The 20,634-nt window shown below is 42.6% G+C and overlaps 1 protein-coding gene across 4 annotated transcripts in view; it reads left to right on the top strand.

The window, feature by feature from the left end:
- MAP3K20 (mitogen-activated protein kinase kinase kinase 20) overlaps positions 1-19,165 on the top strand; it is a 179,032-nt gene extending 159,867 nt beyond the window's left edge. For all 4 annotated transcript variants that reach the window (XM_059167018.1, XM_059167015.1, XM_059167016.1 and 1 more), the window contains 4 exons: positions 7,644-7,760; positions 10,460-10,534; positions 13,404-13,554; positions 17,634-19,165. In XM_059167018.1, the coding sequence (XP_059023001.1) occupies positions 7,644-7,760; positions 10,460-10,534; positions 13,404-13,554; positions 17,634-18,334 (1,044 nt within the window). In that variant the 3' untranslated portion in view covers positions 18,335-19,165. The remainder of the gene's footprint in view (positions 1-7,643; positions 7,761-10,459; positions 10,535-13,403; positions 13,555-17,633) is intronic.
- The last annotated feature ends 1,469 nt before the right edge of the window (positions 19,166-20,634 follow it).

Below are 20,634 nucleotides of genomic sequence, written 5' to 3'. Positions count from 1 at the left end.
TCATCAGTGCAGCAATAGTCTTGTACATCATTATGAGACATTGTTTTGCCGAACAGATTAAAACATTCTTAGTTCCAGACCCTGCAACCTATACGCGCTGAAAGAGGTTATTAATGGAATTTTTAGGGAGAGCTTCTTGTGGGCTTCTTTTGGGGTTGCAAAACAAATCTCGTGGGACAAAGCCGCCAGGGGTCACGACACCGGACAGATAAAGAAGAGAAGCAAATTAACCGTACTTGCATTATCTCCTTTTTAAAGGCAGCATAATAAAATAGGGAGTAGCGGGCTTATCCGTAATGATAAAGAGCCCAGGTGCTCTCACGGGATGTTCCACTCTCCTGCCTTTCAAACAGCAGGTCCCCACAGCTGAGCTGCATAATAGCGACGCGTGTAAAGGAGCCTTCGGAGGCCTAAATCATCAACATCTTACTACTTTTAATACCAGCATGACCAACAGTTGTGCCGCATTTTTATTTCATCTTACAGTACTTCTCACGTTGTCCAACAGTCACCTGCTAGGAAACTGTCTCCCGTTCTCCCCCTCTTGAATCTTAAAAAGTTTATTCTGAACTCTATTTTATGTTTTTAAAATGTCTCCTCCGTACAGGCCTTTCTAAAGTGGAGGAGCCTCTCTGCTCGAATCCTGAGCCATCTCTGGTGATTTGGCTTTTTCTCCATCCATTCGGGGTGGGGCAGCGGGCGGGGGAAGGGTCTGGGGATGGGTCGGGGGAGACCGAGATGGGATTTTAAAACTCAGTGTCTTTACCATTAGACTAGGCGTGCCCAGGACCTAAATTCCGGCCCTGCGCAGCTAAGTGACCTTGCCGCCAATCTCTGCACTTTTCTGAGATTCAGTCTACTAATGTAAAATGGAGATAGGGCTATCTACAACAAGGTAAGGCTGCAAGGATTAAGGAATGTGGACAAATCTCAAAACCACCATGCCGAGTGAAAGAAGCCAAATGAACAGAGATGCTTAACTGTCAAGTTCCAACTTGGTCAGGTTCTAGAGCAGGCAAAATGAGTCTATGGTGATAGAAATGGGATGGAGGAGACACCGCCACTTGTGCGGGGAACCTGCACTGAGAAGGGACATAAGGAGACTTTCTAGGCCAGTGGGAATATCTAGTTTGTTTGGATGGGTACGCTGGTGCACAAGCTGTCCAAATTCATTGACTGGTGCACTTAAAAATGAGTGCATTTTTTGTTTGCGAAGTATACACCACCTCAATAAAAAAATACATCAGAATTGTTTTGTCTGTAATCTTCAGGTAGAAGGGATCTGTAGGAGCCTGAAAGCCTAATAGGAGGTCTATTTCCCTCTGAAATATCCTGAATAATCTTGGCCCTAGATTCTTTTAAGAGATACCTACAGCGCTCATATTTGTAAACTATTGACTATTGTCTCTGAACTGCCTAGAACTTGAAACAATATTTAAAGTTAGTTTCTGTGCTATCTTCAATCCCTTTTGCTATCTAAAATTTACCTCTATATGGATCATTTCTTTGTACTCCCTCCCGTCTTTTTTTTTTTTTTTTTCCCGTGGGAGGGAGAAGGGATGTCTATGTTTGGCATCACTTGTACTGGCTTGGAACTCCAAAGAATTTTAAACAGCTTGCAAAGAATGTAATAGTGATTTCTCACAAAGAGATACTTAATCTAGCATTAACTGAGTGTTGTTTAGGATTTCATCTTCACAGTGTTAAGAGTTTCTGTTTTACTTGGCCAGTAATCTTAATTCAGAAAATTTTTTAACATAATTGGCAATGCAGAAGTGGTACAAATGGAATGCTTTCTGCTCCTCCATTAACCACACTTGCTTCTAAAATTATCCAGGTATTTCAGTGGCTGCCCAGATAAATAGTGCATATCCTGGGCACCCAACAGCACTGTCATTTTTTTCATCAGTTTCAAATGCAAAAACTCTGCTCTTCCCAACACAATTCCATTCAATTTTCATAGATCTGCACTGAGAGGCAGACAGTCCAGTTAGTGGAAAAGTTTGGATGACCATTTTCTGCTGTTCCAGTGCTGTCCCAGGGCCCAGCACTGCTCCTGCCCCAGTACCTTTTTCCTGATTAGTAGCATTTCCTCGAGATGTGCCTCAAGGTACAGATTTGAATAGCGAGAATGTTCTCTTAGGTGGAAATCTAGCTATGAAATAAAAATCCACAGTAGTCGGACCTGTCCCCACCATCTGCTTGTGCAACTGGGTGGGAGCGGGTTGTTTCTGGCTTGGAGAGTGGAAGTCGTGCCTAGCCACACAGCCTAAGCCAGAGCTGGAGCAAAGTATTGGTGACTCCAAACACTGGCCAGATCAATCAAGGAAAGGAGCAGACAGTGGAATGGCAGCATCTGTGCTTTGAATAAGGATCTTTGTCAATAAGTGAGGAAAAATCAGCTATGTTGGACTTATCAGAGAATCGGTATTTTGGCCTCTGCCATGGACACTTAACAAAGGAATTCGCCAAGATAATCTGGACTGACTGTTTGCTGACTCTGGAAGGTGGAGCTCATCTGTACCGTGATTCTTACTTCCCTTAACCCATAACAAGGGAAAGTTCAAGGTTCAGAAAAGACTGAGGGTTTGGAAACCTGCTCATTACAGCAGCAAGAGAACACTTAGGATCAAGTCTGAACACCAGGCCTTGCTGTCTATGCGATCTTGCTCAAATTACCTTCTCTCTCTATGCTTCGGGTTCCTCGACAAGACAGGGCTCTCGGGCTGTCAACCACATGTCATAGCCATTTTCCTCCAGATATCCCCTGGTTCCTCCTGGTAGGGCTGCATCTGGATCTGTGGAAGCAGGAAAGGGCAGAACTGGTGTTATATAACCCATCTATGTCAGAAGATACACGTTTCTTCCCTCTTCTATTTATTTCATAGGACGGTCTTTGTTAATTTGCCACTGGCCACACCTTCTTCTTTTTTGCAACACTGGTAATTCCCAGGCACCAGATTTCTTCAGTACCCTCTGGATCCCCAAACTCCTGCCCAAGTATAAGATGCTCTGATCCAGCCTGCCTGCTCTGGCCAGAACCCTTTTCTAAACACACCGCGCCACCCTGCCTATCAAAGTGCACTCGACTTTGGCCTAGTCTCAGTCTTAGACGGTTGCTGGACAGCGGGCCGGCTAGTCTGATTAACTATATTGGAGCTGTGTTGGGGACTACTATTGGTAACAAGAGTAATTATTGCTCCTTCCCAAGCTTCCGCATTTGGTCCTGGCCCTGTGCTGAGTACTTTATTCACTTTACCTCGCTTTACTCTCACACAACACAACAACCCGCTTGTGTGTAAAAAAAAACCACTGATATTCAAACAGGTTGTATATTGGCTAAGGTTGCAGGGTGGGGAGTGACGAAACTGGGATTCCAGTTCAGGGAGCTGGACGTCCAGCTGTCCTCTTTCACCTCATGCCCTGCTACGCTCCTAGTAATGGCTTACTGTGGACTCCTTCTCTATATTATTTCTATCTAACCATCAGCAGCAGCACTTTAAATTCTATTTAAAGTGCTGGCCAATTCCAAATGCCATTTCAGACTGCCAGGGGTGAAATGGTTTTGGAAAAAGAGTCCGTTGAGGCCCCCATGGGCTCTGAGAATACAGAATTGTCTGTCAGGATTGAGAGTTGTTCTCCAGACGTCCACAGTGACTCTTGAATGTTTCCGATTCCAAAATCAATACCCACATTTCTGTCACTCACATCAACCAAAATCGATAGTTCACCCTGGCAAAAGTGAATGGTTTTTAAATCCGACCCCACATTCCCACGACCTGGTCCATCCCACTACCAAGAAATGGAAAAGCTAGTAATTTTGCATGTAAGATTGCATATTAGGCTCATAAATATGCGGAATTTTTACTTTTACTGATGTTACCGATGATTTAATTCACTTTACTGTTACTAAAACATTTCCAGTGATTGGCTGATCAAGAACTCATTACATGGTGTCCTGTCTCAGTTGGGTCTTGTGGAACTCAGTACCTTGCTCAAATCCTGGTAGTTGTGAGCAGCGCTCATTGACAACTTAATGACCCAGTGGGATACCTGAGATTGAGAAGAAATGGAGCAGAATTCAAAGAATTCCATGACTTTATTTGTGGGTTACTTTTCTTAACTAGGCAATGATGAAATCATAGATGCCCTGGAAAAACAAAAACAAAAACAACTAGCAATTATATGAGGGCACTGACAGATGAAGTTAATAATTTAGGTGAACACTGCATATTCTTTTCCTTTCCCACCCAGCCTTGTAATTTAATGAAATGGATAATGCCCCGTCCACCTTGGCTTATAATGCCTTTGAGTATCGTTTTATTGCTTCGGCACTATCTTTTATGGTTCAGGTAAAAGCCTCTCTTTTGGAAAAGAGAAACATTTGAAAAGTAAAAGGTCTGTCGCCCTGTTAGGGGGATCCTTGTTTTTCCAAGTTGGACTCTGGGGACCAGAGAAGCAGTTGCCGTAGGGGAGGACCTGTTGCCGCCACTTGCTTTTTCGGTTTTATTAGCAAAGTCTTCCTTGGTCCTTCTCCCACTTGCCGGTTGCTGACGGCTGGTCCCATGGTGGAGCGCTGAGAACCATCCAGTGAGTACATCCTACCACCCACTCCTCCAACTTTGGAGCCAGGCAACCTTGTGCTGTTAGTATTATAATCCCACCTCTACCACTTACTGGCCAGGAAGCCCCAGTAAAGTTCCTTATTTATCTGAGCCTCCTTTTTCCTCCCCTAACGGGAGAGCAAACCTAACTTGCAGGATTATTGTGGGTATCACACGAAAGAATGCCAGGTAAGCATCCAGCAGCATGCTGGAGCAGATGAAGCAGTCGGCAAATAGGAGTTCCCACCCGTTAGCCCCTTCGCCACAGAGAGCTGCTCTGAGCATGCGCGCAGGAGGAGTGATGGCGGGCCTGAGGTCAGGAGAGTTCTTGGGCTCTGACTACGAGAGTGGAGCACAGGGAATTGGCCATTTCCACACAACCTGGGGTCTTTCGTTTGATTTGAATCGCTTCATTCCAAAACTGGACAGGCAAAAGAAGAAGATACCAGTAAAATTCCTCTTTTCTAAGGCTTTTTATTCTAGCACTGTGTGAGGAGGCTCTTGCCATTTCAGAGAAGAGCAATCATGACTCCAAACAGCCATTATCCTGCCCATTTATCTCGGGGCCCATGTTGCCAGGGGAGCAGTGGCTCCAAAACAAAGCAATACTGAGAGATTTGTCCATTCTGAGCGACTCATTTGACTTATGTTGGCCAAGAGCTCGGTTTTCACATTGTTGAATAGCCTTTTTCCTTCACTAATTGGCTCTCCATCTTGTGAAAGTGGCTGGGCAAAGAGGGTCACTCCCCTCAGGCATGGGCTCTGGTTGGTTCTGCAATTTGTCTAGAAGCTTTCGTAAAACACTGAGCTCCCCCAGCCCTCTGTTGAAACCAACAGGTTTTTCAACAGCCTCTTTGTTAGTGTTTTTCCGCAATAATTTTGTCTGAGCTTGCTCAGGAGACATTCCAGGTCTACTCCTACCAGAGCGTTTTCCAGTTTCAGCATGTAGGGTGCTCAGTACATTGTCCTTAACCTCTCACAATCCTTCATTCTTCAAATAACATGAACGAAGGTGAATTTATGGTCCAGGGGTCCAGTTTGGTGCAAAGACATAGCTTATGTTTCCTTTGAATTGCACACACAGTTTGTCCCCCCACGTTTTTATTATTATTCATACAGAAAAAAAAAGAAAAGTATTTATAAGGGATCTTCCTGTACCCACCTCCTATATTCAGCCATTAACATTTTATTCTGCTTGCCTTATTGCATATCTGTCAATCTATCACTCTAGCTGTATATCAATCCTTATTTTTGATGCATTTTAGAGTAATCTGCAGACATCAGTATACCTCCCCCTAAACAATTCAGGATGCTAGAGTTCAATAAGTACACACATCTTAAGTATACATCCACTGAGTCTTGGCATGTGTGTATGTCTCTGTAACCCAAACCCCTATAAACAGAGTAGTAGCACCCCCAGAAAGTCTCGCCATGTCCCTTCTCAGTCAATCCCCATATGCAGAAGCAACCCATTTTCTGAATGTTTTCTACATGGATTGGTTTCCTCTGTTCTAGAATGTCATCTAAATAGAATCCTTAGTATGTTCTTTTTTTTGTATGAGACTTCTTTCACTCACTGTCCCATTTCTGAGACTGATCTGTGTTGTTGCATGCATCAGTGGCTTGTTCCTTTTTATTGCTGAGTAACATTTCATTTTATGGATACATCATGGTTCATCCATTCTCCTAAGGATGAACACTTGTTCTGTTTCAACACTTTGCTGGGCTGGGGCGGGGGGTGGTGGGCAGTGGCGGTGGCGATTATGATAAAGCTGCTCAGAACAACACTAAGACTTTTTTATTCCTCTTGGATAAATACCTAGGACTTGAATTTATGGTCGTCAAATAGATGTTACATTTATACATACAGATATATGTTTATAATAAATTGCCCAAACTCTCCCCAAAATGATTTTATCATTTACACTTCCACCAGCAATCCAGTAGCTCCAAATCCTGGCCAACATTTGATGTTATCAATCTTAGCCATTTGGTGTCATCTCATTTTGGTGACCTTTTATTTTCTTTTTAAAGATTTTATTTATTTATTTGACCGACAGAGATCACAAGCAGGCAGAGAGGCAGGCAGAGAGAGAGGGGGAAGCGCGCTCCCTGCTGAGCAGAGACCCTGATGTGGGGCTTGATCCCAGGACCCTGAGATCATGACCTGAGCCAAAGGCAGAGGCCTAACCCACTGAGCCACCCAGGCGCCCCTCATTGTGGTGACATTTTAATTCACATTCCCCAACTAATGATGTAGGGCACTTTTTCACTATAGAATGGTTTTACTGAAAGTTTAATTAACATCATTTAAAAAAACCTAGAGGCTTCATGTAAAAATCCAGATGTCCAGCTTTTCATGAAACCTCAATGTATCCAGCAAGACTGAGCTCATATTCCCATGTGGGGACAGTCAACAGAAGCTGAGTGGTGGCTGTCCCTTTAGGGCAGATGCCCTTTAGACCCCCAGAATCCTAACCCTTCCATAATTCCCCAACACATGGGCCAGTTATCAGTCACTATCTATCATATTTGCAGTTTTCCTTCCTGTTAGGAGGAAAGTGAACTATTTCTTGAGCCCATATTACTATCAATACTTAAAAAGTAAAAGTTAGATCTAAGAGGGTCTTATATTTCAAAATGGGAAGTCCCCATTTCTTTGTGTGAATGAAAAAATATTCCAACAATGTTTAATATGTAAATTAAGTGGGTCTACTTTGAAAGATTGCAATTTAGGGTTCTATAATGAAATTGCCTGGCTTTACTCATTTTTATTATCTGCCTGGCTCCTTTAGGATTTTGAGTTTGTAACTCACATGATAGAACATTTACACTGATGAATTATGTCTCATGACTGCACTAACTGGGAATTATTTAGATATATAAAGAGATGTAATTTCATGTCCTTTTCTCAAAAAAAAAGGGAAAAAAACTTCTGTAACATTTCATTCAGAAAACTTCATGTGTTATAAATGAGACTGAGACTAAAACAAATGGTTTCACTTTCTGAAATTTCTGTAATTTTGCTTTTAATTCCAGGATTGTAAGTGGAAAATGTATATGGAGATGGATGGGGATGAAATTGCAATAACCTATATCAAAGATGTGACATTCAACACTAACCTACCCGATGCAGAGATTTTAAAGATGACAAAGGTAGGGTTCTATTTACGGCTTAAAAGCTTTTTTGAATTCACAGATATCAAACAAAGACATTAAAATCCCCCAGCAGTGTGCTTTTGTGCTTGTCAACGTTCACATCAGCTCGGCCTCAAGCTGGCTGTTGAAAGGCACATTTTATTTAGCAGATTGAGATCATAATAGTTTTTTGTTAAAATTCCACTTATGCTGTGTGAACTAAAAAGTACTACCAAAAAAGTGTCCTTTAATTTTTTAAAAAAAAAATTTTCTTCTTTATTTCTTTACACTTACTCCATCACTTACTAAAGGAAAGAAAATGGCATCATGAAAATATTTACCTCAACTTTGGGGTCATTTTAAACTTTGAAAAACTTGGAAGGTGGAAAGCCTTCTTGGTTGTCTTCAATTTCTTGAAGGACTAAGGGGAGGTTAGTCATGAGGCTTGTGTTGACGTCTTCTTGGCTTCTTTGAGTTCACACCTCTGGCCAGAGAATACGTCAGTGGTAGAAGTACATGCATTAAAACAGAGAAGACAGACTCAGAGAAATGCTTAGCTTCTCCTCAAAATGGGGGGAAAAAATCCAGTTCTCTCTCACTAATACTGAAAAAACACAGATGAGACTTCAATAGTAGAAGGTCAACAACTCAGGCAAATAACCATGATATGCATTGGACATTCACTCAAAACTTCACATAAGCCATTCTTAAGTATACTATGAACAGTGTATTTGGTTTCAGTGAAGAAAATGGGGTTTGTAGCAAAGAAGAACCTGGGTGCAAACACAAGTGGGGAAGTGAAGAGTCTTCAAAGCCACAGCATTAGACTTGCAAATATGGGGACGCCTGGGTGGCTCAGTTGGTTAAGCAGCTGCCTTCGGCTCAGGTCATGATCCCAGCGTCCTGGGATCGAGTCCCACATCGGGCTCCTTGCTCGGCAGGGAGCCTGCTTCTCCCTCTGCCTCTAGCCTGCCACTCTGTCTGCCTGTGCTTGCACTCTGTATCTCTCTCTCTCTCTAACAAATAAATAAAAAAAAAAAAAAAAAAAAGACTTGCAAATATGTTCCTTCCTAAGCATAAGATTGCTAAGCATCCAAGTCCTTTTAATTTACAAGTATATTCATCAAGTCGATTGATATTCATTGTTGGAATCTTCTGAGTAACTAGGAGTTATTTCAGTGGTGTTATTTATCTGTAAAGGTTATGCTCTGGTTTTAACTTTCCCTGATTTTGTTGGGACGTTTTATGATGTCTTGAAGACCGGACAGATGCTTGCTCTGTAACCCCCAACCTATGCCATTTGAAAGCAAGATCCTAGTCCTTGCCTGCTAACAGAAGGAATCTGCTCACAGCAAAAATGACAGGGTAGAGTTGTAAACCCAAATACAGGTGTTTCTGGTATAATGCCACATATGCACTCCCAAAGAAACACATCTTCTGCAACATCATACACCAATATTAACCGGGGTTGTAGGAAAAATAGGATTGGGGCAGACCATTCAAAATCTGTAGAACTTTTTTTTAACACCAACAGCATCCTAACAATCCTCATTTTAAGAAGAAAAGAAGAAAAAAAGGCCCTGTTAAATCTCTACTGCATGTGCTTTGTACCCATCTCAAGCCCAGTTGGTCATTTGTAACCTTAAAGCTAGAATGAAGGGGTGGAGGGTGGTTAAGAGAGTGGAGATTCACTTATAATAAAGACCATTTTCATCAAAACTAAAATAGGATCCAAGGTGTCAAGGTGAAAATATTTCCTTCTACCCTTCTAAATTCTTTGGCTGGTCTGCTAATTAAAGTGACCTAAGACAGATTAGCAGGAGAAGAATTTAATTTTGTACACACAGGAGCCCCAAAGATAGGAGACTCAAGAGCAGGCCAGGGTTGGGGCTTATGTGCCATCCTGAACTGAGGAATGAGCCAGGGGCCTGGGGCTTCAAAGGGGAGGAAGGCAATTCACAGGAAGATAAGAAGAGCAGATGTTTGATAATTAGAAGCTTGCCGAGCCATGCAGATAGGTCTTTCAGATAAAAAGTTATCTCTGATAATAGCTCTCTTTCTCGGCCAGGTGCCCTATCTAAATTCTTCTAGGCAGTTACAGGAGAAGTAAAAGTTTTCCTTGAGGCTGCTGGGTTTTGATGGCCTTTAGCTAAAAATACAATACATATGCCACAGCGACATGTTTTGGAGTGACATAGTCTCCCCTGAAAGGCACAGGCTTCTCATGAATCCTTTGTTTTAATACAGTGGAGGAAATGTTGCCACAGTTTCATCTGTACACACAGCCTGGCAGCTGAATAGCCAGAAACAGGGAAAAGCCGAGGAGTTGTTGAAGCCCCTAGCTCAGCTACTGCTTGCACTCAAGTAAGGCACATTGGGGTCTCAATTGTTAAGGCTTTCTCTTAAACATGAGAAAGCTTTCTACAGATATTGTAAAACATTAGCAGGAATAATGGCCTAATGATAGAATTGAGTGATATACCAGAGAAGGGAAGACTGTGGCACAAGACTGTTTATAATTATAGAAAAAGAGGTCTTATGAAAACCAACATCCAAAACATTAGCCTGTTGTGAGTCATCACATGTGAACCAACAGTAGGACTTTCACGATAATCTGTCATTATGCTCTATTTGTCAATTGCATATGGCGCAGCTGGCCTCAAAGATACATACTGTAGCAGGGCAGGCTCTACACCATCCTAACTTTTGTTTTTCAGCCCCCATTTGTAATGGAGAAGTGGACTGTAGGAATAATGGAAAATCAGACTGTAGAATGCACTGTCACCTATGAGGTAAGCTTGGCATTGGGGAGGGGTAGGGTACTGGTGGCTTTACCATCAGTTTCTCGGTGGGAATTTATTTGCTTCCTCTCGGGGCTTAAAATTAGAAGAGAAACTATTTAAGAAACATGAATATGGGAAGATTAACATAATTACTCTAACAAAATGTTGGTAGGCAAAGAGAACAGGATATTCTCACCCAATAAAGATTCCGGGAGTAATTCATCCATTTGTCAATTAATGACTGAACATCTTCTACGTGAGAAATAACATTTTAGGAACTGGGGGAAACCAAACAGTGACCAAAACAGTGTTTTGCTTTCTTGGTGCTTAGAGTTTAGGGTTGAGGATAGATCAATGATTCGTCACAAGGATGGAGCACAACTTCTACCATCACCTGGCAGGCAGGATATCGATCATCAAAAACAGATTCCATAGATTTTATATATAGAAAAATAGAAAAACTGACAGTTAAAGAAAATATGCTATTAAAATTAAAATTTGGGACACCTGGGTGGCTCAGATGTTAGTTGTTTGCCTTCAGCTCGGGTCATGATCCCAGGGTTTTGGGGTAGAGCTCTGCATTGAGCTCCCTACTCAGGGGGTGACTTGCTTTTCCTTTTCACAATCCCCCTGATTGTGTTTCCTCTATCTATGCCAAATAAATAAAATATTTTTTCAAAAAATTAAATTAGGGGCACCTGGGTGGCTCAATGGGTTGGGCCTCTGCCTTTGGCTCAGGTCATGATTTCAGGGCCCTCGGATTGAGCCCTGCATCGGGCTCTCTGCTTGGTGGGAAGCCTGTTTCCCCCCCTCTCTCTGCCTGCCTCTCTGCCTACTTATGATCTCTTTCTGTCAAATAAATAAATAAAATCTTTTAAAAAATTAAATTAAAATTCATACATTTAGCAAATATCTACTGACAGTTACTATTTTAGGATTAGTATAGACTAAATCTGTATTCTCTCTTGAGGTTTATATTCCAGTGGGAGGAGACTGATAATAAGTAGGTAACAAATATGTAGAGAGTGGTGAGTGGTAAGTGGTAACCAGAAAATAGTTGAGACTTGGGACATAAGACTGGGTGGTTAGGGTAGGCCTTTCCTCTGAGGAGAAGAAGGCAGCAGGGGAAGGCAAGCTCAAGGTCCTGAGGCACAGAGGACAATGACAAGAGGGTAGGCAGGCAGAGTCAGAGAGCTTCACGGGGTCACAGTGAAGAGTCTGGATTTACTAAAAACACAACAGGAAGCCAATGGGGTGTTTTAAGCACTCTACTGCTTAAAGTAACGTGATTACATTTTTAACTTTAGCAATATCTTCATGGCCGGTGGGATACCCACTTTACAAGGTAGAAACCCTGCAGAAACACGGTGGAGGGGAAGCAGTAAGGCACAGAGTCTTGTCACACATGGATATATTAGCATGTATCTGCCCTCCAAAGGACGTATGTTTCATTCTTTCCCTCAATTACTCATTCAGGAAACATTTTGTAAGGGTTCACCATGACCTAGGCATTATAACAGAAGTTTACACCTGTTTTCTTGTATTAACCTTGCATCAGTACTGAAAGACAGGCAGCATTAGCTTCATTCGGCAGCTAGGGAAAACTGGCTCAGAGAGATGGAAGAAGTCCTGCGGTTGGGGTAGTCAGTGACCATCAGTGGCGTCACAGCCAGGTCCTCGGACTGTGAACGCATTTCCTGCTCTTCCCCGGTTGTCCTACTTGTTCCCTTCCCAGCAGTAAGATGAAGGAAATCGTTTTCAGATGGGACTCCACGCACTGCTGCGCTGTGACGGTCTTCTGAGTTGCCAGCTTGGCTTGGATTCGGCATTACAAATCCAAAGCCGGGACACTCCTCTTGTCCGGGGTGACCTGATGCTGGAAAGTGAGGAGCATTACAGCAGTTACTTATCCTCACCAGTCGACGAGCAGAGCTTGTCAGGGAGGAGGTGCCTGAGAAACAGAATTAATTGTCCAAACGTTGCCTGTAGGACACAAAACTTAATGAAAGCTGTTGATTAGACTCTAGGCTATTCTGGAATCTGTTGACCCATGCCCGTTGCGCAGGACAAGCCTTCTCTTTAGCAACGGGACAGTTCTAACAGCCAGATTTCATCTCTGCCTGCCTTAGTTGTAGAGACAAACCACACTCAATTCTTTTCTTCTTTTCTCTTTCTTCTCCTTCCTCCTCCTCCTCATGGTCTGTGATGATGATGTGCTACTTGTGTTTGTAATGGTCACTTCAGAGTTTTTTTAAATATATTTTCATAACCATAATAAAGCCTGAGAGGCTCTTGAATCTGATTCATGACACCTGGTGATGAAGGGTTTCAGAATGAGAAGGTGGTACGTCTTGGATCTGGTGTCCTCTCCTTTTTCTAGGTGCTATTCTTAATTCCCTATCCTGTCTCACTTTTGCACCTGTTACTTTGCACCCTCCATGGGGATAATTAGTCCACCATGCTGCCCACAGTCACCCAGTTACCCGGATGATCTGAGGCAGTTGTGGGCAAAATAGTGGTCAGATGTTTATGTTTTCAGACCTATCTTCAAGTACTTTTAACAGAAGAAATCACTTTTCGTTTCTTGGTAGACAAAAAGGTAAGCTGAGATTTGCCAAATAGAATACATTCTGAGGGAAGACAACCGCGTTTTGAACTACTCTGTAATCCACTAAGGACTAAAGTGGTTACATCATAGTACCATATTTAGGCCAACTGTACAAATACCTCACGTAGGGCATAATAGTGTTCTAAGGAGTGATAATAGTGTTATAAGGAGTGAACTCAAATGGCATGATAACCTGATTTTCTTTTCTTCCTATAAAATAAACATAGAACATTGGGTCGTGAGTTTCTCTCTCTCTTTTTTATTTATCAGAGTGATGTCCGAGCTCCAAAGAGCACAAAGCATGTCCACTCAATTCAGTGGAGCCGAACGAAACCTCAGGATGAAGTGAAAGCTGTCCAACTTGCCATTCAGACATTACTGTCCAACTCAGAGGGCAACTCTAGAAGCAGGTCTGACTCAAGTAAGTTAGATGTGTGCTAGACTCCAAAAACTTGAATATCAAATTCTCATACCCAGGATAAGTGCCAGCCTGTGAATAGACATAGATTTCTAATATAAGACTTCCTTCTTTTATTTTTAGAATATTGGTTTTATAAACAGACGATAGGCACAGTAGTATTTATGGACTTATAAGTGAGCATATCACAAGAAATTTCAGTATTTGGATGACTATAATAAAAGATGAAAATTAATGATTATGTTATATTGGTAAATAAGAATATATATGTATATTTATACACATGCATAAATTTAGTTTCCAAAACTGTAGACAGCGATATGAATCTTGTGGGTCCGGCAAACATTCCTATGAAGCCAGTGGTATCATTGGGGCAATTTCTTGAGACCTGAACGGGACGGATACATCAGAGCAGAAGAATGATGGGGGAAGGGAGCGAGGAAGGAAGGGGAGGAGGAGAGGGACAAAAAAAGGTAAGGAAGGATAAAGAGAAAATGCGAAATGTGTATGGTGGAGCGTGGTGACACTAATTACAGATGCTATACTGAAACAGATTAGAAATTACATAGGGGAAGGCCAGCGGACTTGCTGTTAAATTGGTCATTATTTGGTAGATTCAGGGAAGAGGTCCTGACCTTCACCTTTGCAGGTCCAGAAACTCAGTACAACCCAGAGATAGGCTCTGCGGGACTACAAGCTGACAGACGCGTGAGAGTTGGATGCATAAACCCCCATGCAATTCATTTTTTATCACGAGAAACACACCTGCCAATGAACCAGAAGTACGTGTTTTCTGATTAGTGCATTGTTTTTCCCAATAAGAAAACACACTTGAAAAGCCACATCAGAAGGTTCTTTGGCGGCATGGAAAATAAAGTGCCCCTAGGGCTAGGGTCACTGAGTTTTGAGAACCTAACTAAAGTGTCCTCTACTGTAGGACTAGCTTGTCGAGCGCACCGGACCTTCTATGACCACCAGCCGGGGGCCCAGAAGCCTGGACAGTATCCATAGCTCACCAATAAATTTCTGACAGCACGCTGGACCTGTCTGCCTTTGTCAACCCAGTTGACTTGGTTCTTTTCTTTCTCAGTGAATCGTGAAAAGACATTCTGGCCGCGATGACTGAACAGGAGTTTCTACCAAGCCTTCTCAGCCACAAAACACATTTTCACACACTCTTTAAGGCATGCTGTTTCTACACATGACTAACCCATGTAATAGGTGTTGAGTCTCTCCAGCACAGAACACTGCATTTCTAAGTTCTTTTATTTGCTAATTCAACCATCTTGTCACGTATGTTTCCTATCATGCCTTAAAAGGACTTCTTTTTATAATTAATGTTCCTCTCCCAGTGAAGTAATATTTGTAGGGCACATTTTACTTCTGTAGGGCTTTGTTAGCCACAATCCTATTGGATCTCTACAACACTTTTGTGAAATCTGTGGGCGGGGGGGGGGGGTCTTCTGTCTCCATCTCTGCTGTATTTCTCTTTTACTAAAAGCTGTTTTTGTTTCCCAACCCACATGACACAAAGTAGGTGCCCTCTGCCTCCAAGTTCATAGAGTTTGAATTCTACCACTTTGAGAATCACCAAATAGTTTATCAGTCCCAATTCCAGATTCCCCAGAGTAAGACCTGTTTGTTGTTTTTGTCCAAGCCTTCTCCTCTGGACCAATTTACTGTCAGCAGAAGGAGGTGGTGGGAGGTGGCGGTAGGTGGGGTATCCCGTGGCGAGGTGGGGCGGGGCGGGGGGGGGGGTAGGTGGTACACTGAACTGTCGCCATGTGGGTGGAGACAAACTAGGGACATTCCCCAAAGAGGACAATGGACAGAGGTCTAACAAGTGTCCTAGATCCCTCTGTAATCTAAGTCTTTTGGGAGAAAGCAAATTATTTCTCTAAGAGCATTAGGAATGGTCAATACCCTTCAAATTCCCAGTGGAATGGCTTTGGCTCAACCTTTCCCTCTGATTATGATTAACAGGAGAGGTTGCAGGACAGAAGGAGAGAGTGACCTTCCTCTGGGAAGGATCCCCCATCTGGCTCCCTAGTTTTAGCTAGTTTGCCTCCCTTCCTTCTCCCTCCTATATCTTTTTCCCTTTTGACATGCAAACTCCAAGGATACCACCTGGATCAGTTCAGGTATTATTTCTTAACAGAAAATCCAACTTCCACCGACTTCCTCCCAAATGGACCAAAGTGTAATCCCAGGAACAGCCGTCTCAGGACCAATAGGAACTTGTTAGAAATGCAAATTCTCGTGGGGTGCCTGGGTGGCTCAATGGGTTAAGACCTCTGTCTTCAGCTCAGCATGATCTCAGGGTTCTGAGATCAAGCCCCACACCAGGGTCTCTGCTCGGCGGGGAGCCTGCTTCCCTTCCTCTCTCTCTGCCTGCCTCTCTGCCTACTTGTGATCTCTGTCTGTCAAATAAATAATTTTTAAAAACTATAAAAACAAAAGGAAATGCAAATTCTCAAGCCCAACCCCAGACCCCATGAGTCCCTACTCGGGTAGGGACCAGCCATGTAGGCATTCTAATGTGCTGAAACCATGGGTTTTAACTCTAATAAAATGTGCTATCTTCTGCAGAAGAAGGCTGGGCTCAGACGCAGTAAAAGCGGCTGGTTCACCCACATTAAGGACAAGGAACAAACCTTTGCTTCTTTCCACTCAGCCCTTCACAGTCTGTCGCCTTTCTGCAGTCCAGCTCCTCCGCATTCATAGCCATCATATAAGATATGGCAATGGGCAGAAGACACAAGGGGCCAATGCCTTTCCTGCTCTCACACTGACGGGTGACAAGGACTTGCCTACACACTCCCAGCAGATGATCTCTCAAGTTGCTCTGGCCAGAAACTGAGCTGTGTGTCCACTCCTCCCCCACAACATCACTGTATCTGGCTCAGGTCAATCAAAGTCTGCCACTAGAGCCAGAATGTGTTCAGCCAGTGCACATGGCTCCATGAGGGGGTTGAACACTGAACAAAATCAGGGCTCTGTTAGAAGCTACAAATTCAGAGGAGTCAAGGGGAAGGCAAGAAGGCCCTGTGGTTGAGTGAGGCTGTGAGGAGTGTCTGGACACAGGTCACCGGTATCGGGATAAGTCACTCACCTCTGAGGTGTGGTCACCTGTGCAGGGCAGTGAGGGGGGCTGCTTGCTGGAGCGAGAAGTGGGCACGCTCTGTTCCCCTCCAGAAGCTCCGTGTGACAAGCATGGCAAGCGTTGCTCAGGGAAGACCAGGAGGGAACTCAGGATGTGGGCAAGATGACTTAGGTCCTGCAGAAGGCAGAAGAGATCCCAGGTGTGACTTGCTTATTCAGGGAAATAGAGCTTACTAAATGGTTCCTGTTTATTGACCACTTTCTTTCACCTTCTCTTCCTGTTGGCCACGGAGCTTCATTTTTCACAGGGGAAAGAAAAACAAAAATCAAAGAAACAAACAAAAAACCCATTTCTTATTCCTGAACCTCAGAATTTCTCCTCTGGAGATGTGAGCTGTCTTTCTTCCAGACAGTCCCCAGCTGTCTCAAACTGGAACCCAATTTCTTTCATCTGCATTTAGGGTTCTTGAGAATTTATGAAAGTGCCTGCTGGCAAAAAAACCTTTCGTTTACTGAACATGCCCCTACCATCCAAACACATGCAAACAGCAATTTCTAGAAGTGATGACATGGCTAAGTGCGAAGAAGGTGGGATTTAGATGCAGAAGGACCTGGAATTATTAGTTGAATGACCTTGGGCAAGTTACCAGACTTCCCAAGCTTCAGTCTCCTAGTTTACAGAGTTGGATCATTTGTACTTATCCTGAGACCTTGGGGACGAGTGAATGAGATCATGTAAGTAAAGGCCTCTGGAATGAGGCCAAGCATATAGCACATACTCATTTAGCACAAATGCCTTATTTTTTTAAGAAGTATTTATAATAATAAAGGAAATGTCCTTATACCTAGCCTAGAATTTCTATGAATGGTAAAAGCTGAGAGCATCCCAAGGAGGCCTGAATTATCTTGAGACAGGATTATGAATTAGGCAGGCAGCTTTGCTGTGGCTTAAAAGAGGCTCATTTCCATTTCCTCTGCAGGTGCTGATCGCCAGTGGCTGGACACTCTGAGGCTGCGGCAGATTGCATCCAATACTTCATTGCAGCGTTCCCAGAGCAATCCCATTCTGGCGTCACAATTCTTCCCCTATTTCAATGACCAGGATTCCTATGCTGCTGCTGTAAGACGGACCCAGGTGCCCATTAAGTATCAACAGATTACACCCATAAACCAATCCAGAAGCTCCTCTCCTACTCAGTATGGACTGACCAAAAACTTCTCTTCTCTACATCTCAACTCTAGAGACAGTGGCTTTTCCAGTCTTCCAACCGACCGCTCTTTAGAGAGGGGTCGATACTCAGGTAGAAACAAGAACAAATATGATCGTGGGAGCGTATCACTCAATTCTTCTCCTAGGGGAAGGTACAGTGGGAAGAGTCCTCATTCCACACCTTCGCGAGAAAGATATTCTGGAAAATTCTACAGTGTTTCTCAGTCGGCGCTCAATGCTCAGCAGTCACCTGACTTCAAGAGAAGCCCAAATGACTGCCATCGACCCAGGACCATACCCGGGATGCCTTTACACCCTGAGACTGACTTAAGAGCCAATGAAGAGGAAACCAAAGTCAGTGAGGGAGGATGGACAAAGGTGGAATACCGGAAGAAACCTCACAGGCCCTCTCCTGCCAAGACTAATAGGGAAAGAAGCAGAGGAAACTACCGTGGAAGGAGAAACTTTTGATGAATTGAACTAGATGAGTTTTCCTAACTAGGCTCTTTTCTTTTTTTCTTTAAGACGTAATGGATTTTGATAATATGATACCTTCAGACAGAATTAACAAAAAGACAACTTTTCCATTTTGGGATTTAGAAAATGCCTTCTAATTGAGACTACAGCCAAACCAGAGCCAAAATGTTGCCCAGGGATGATAACAAGATGTAAACATAACTGTGAATATCCCTCCTCACCCCCAAATCAACATTTTGAGAGGAGGGGATACGTCACTTTATTTCCGAAACCACTGCCATTCTGATTAGCAGGGCCTGGACTAGGGGGGTTAAGTGAGGGTCCTTGTCTTGGATGCAGAATTTATAGGGGACACCAGAAAGCTCAGTGATCAAGATACATAATATTCTAATGCAATATTTAAATAAATGAAAATTAATGCAAAAAATTCTGTGATAAACAAAAAATCAGAATTCTCCATAAATACAGGATCAGTATTACTGATTTTTCCTCTTGTCTCAGGCTCCAGTATGGCTTGGCAAGGCGCTGTTACTGATCCTGTCTATTTAAAATTTTGGTATTTTGTTCATCATGAATTTTTGCATTAATTTTCAAAATATTGCATTAAAATATCATTTATCTTGATTACTGAGGTGTTGGGGTTTCTTGTTTTTCTTGAGGCCGCCTTAAATCTTGTGCCTGAGGCAATTACCTCACTTGCCTTACCCTAGTCTTGACACTGCTGGTTGGTATTTATTTTAGTAAGGTATTTGGATTTTTATCATGGTCAGAGCTGAAGTGATTTGGCTTGTCATTTTTAGGCAATAAAAAAGTTTTTGAACTTAATGTTGATTATGATGCTTATCTCATTCATTAAGACTTATCAGAAAACAAAGATCTAAAATTGCCTAGGAAATTTGTGGTTACTGCTTCCCCAAAGCTCCCAGGGACTGCTTTTGAATATTATTTTCTACATTTTACCAAAGGAAAAGCAAAGAGGGAAACACAGTCCGTAAAGACCTCCCGGAATGTTAGAAATCTAAAATCTTAAAACAGACACAGAGCAGGATAAGAATGTCACAAGCCACAAGCCAAAGAAATTTAAAATTACCAACATCCTTGTTAGAGCAAGAGAGTAAATACCATCCTCGCAGCAAAAAAGCTCCAAGTAGCTGGGGGTGAGGGCCGGGGTGAGGGCCGGGGTGGGGGGTGGGGGCGGGCGCGAAGGGCACCTGCCTGCAGCTTAGGGCAGGAAGTGTGAGACCCAACTTATGAAATTCTTCCTATTTTACAAATCAAAAAGTCAGGAGGTCAGAAACTTATACATAAAATAAATAAATGTTACTTTTAATATATTCTGAGATTCTGTTCAATATTCACTAACCCTGCCCTGCACAGGATTCTCAATGCTCTGGAGAAATTCGAATGACACATTGGTAATTTCCATGGGGTTAAGTTCTCTTCAATAGAACCCAGTCATCAGACTTGAGCGCATGTTCCCAGAGGAGCTGCGGAGCTGTGATATGGTGCCTGGTGGGGAAAACCGTCTTTGGGAAGCATTAAAGTCAAGGTGATAGAAAATGACCTTTATTTACAAGGGAAGATGTGTGACCTTAGCTCTGGTTCGACAACTCGGTTTTGTAAGTTGTAGTACATGTTTGCCATCTGCATTCATAAGCAAAAATGGTGGGGAGTGGTAAAATCAGGGTGAGGTACTCACTACAGTCTGTTTTCAATTATTTTCTTGTCCTTTGAGTTTATATTTAAAAGCAAATGGACTAATATAAAGTATGCTATCTTAATAGCATGCTCCTTCCAAATAGGCAATAAAATATTTTCAGTGATTAGAATTTTTGGTTAGGTGCCTGAACACAGAACAGAGTCTTAACTGAATCACTTTAAAAGGAACACAAAGTTATGGCTTTAATTATTAAACAAAATGGGCATTTTAGAATCTAGTGTAAAAAGTGTTATGCAAATGATTGCTTGTTACAGGCTGTTTTCTCCTCTTCTAGGTTTCTTGGGCTATGGGCTAGAGGATCCAGGCTGGTAGTGAAATGACCTAATGACCTCTGCCTAGTTAGTGTAGTAGCTGATCCCACAATGGTTATTCCAACAGCCCACAAAACTGACCACTTTGTGATATCTATTGAAAAAATACTTGTCAGCATCAGTGCTCCCAGTCAAAACCAGAATAAGAACATCAGGAATCTGTTTCTTAGTTGTAAAGCAAAAATAAGAGTTGTTCTTTTTTTTTTTTTTTTCTAATGATGTTTGTTCACCAAAAGTTGCTTACCAGGTAAAAAGATAAATAT

The sequence above is a fragment of the Mustela lutreola genome, chromosome 3, assembly GCF_030435805.1.
Source record: "Mustela lutreola isolate mMusLut2 chromosome 3, mMusLut2.pri, whole genome shotgun sequence".
In the NCBI taxonomy this organism is placed as follows: domain Eukaryota; kingdom Metazoa; phylum Chordata; class Mammalia; order Carnivora; family Mustelidae; genus Mustela; species Mustela lutreola.
Note: the sequence above shows the minus strand (reverse complement) of the source record. Positions and strands in the feature narration are given on the sequence as shown.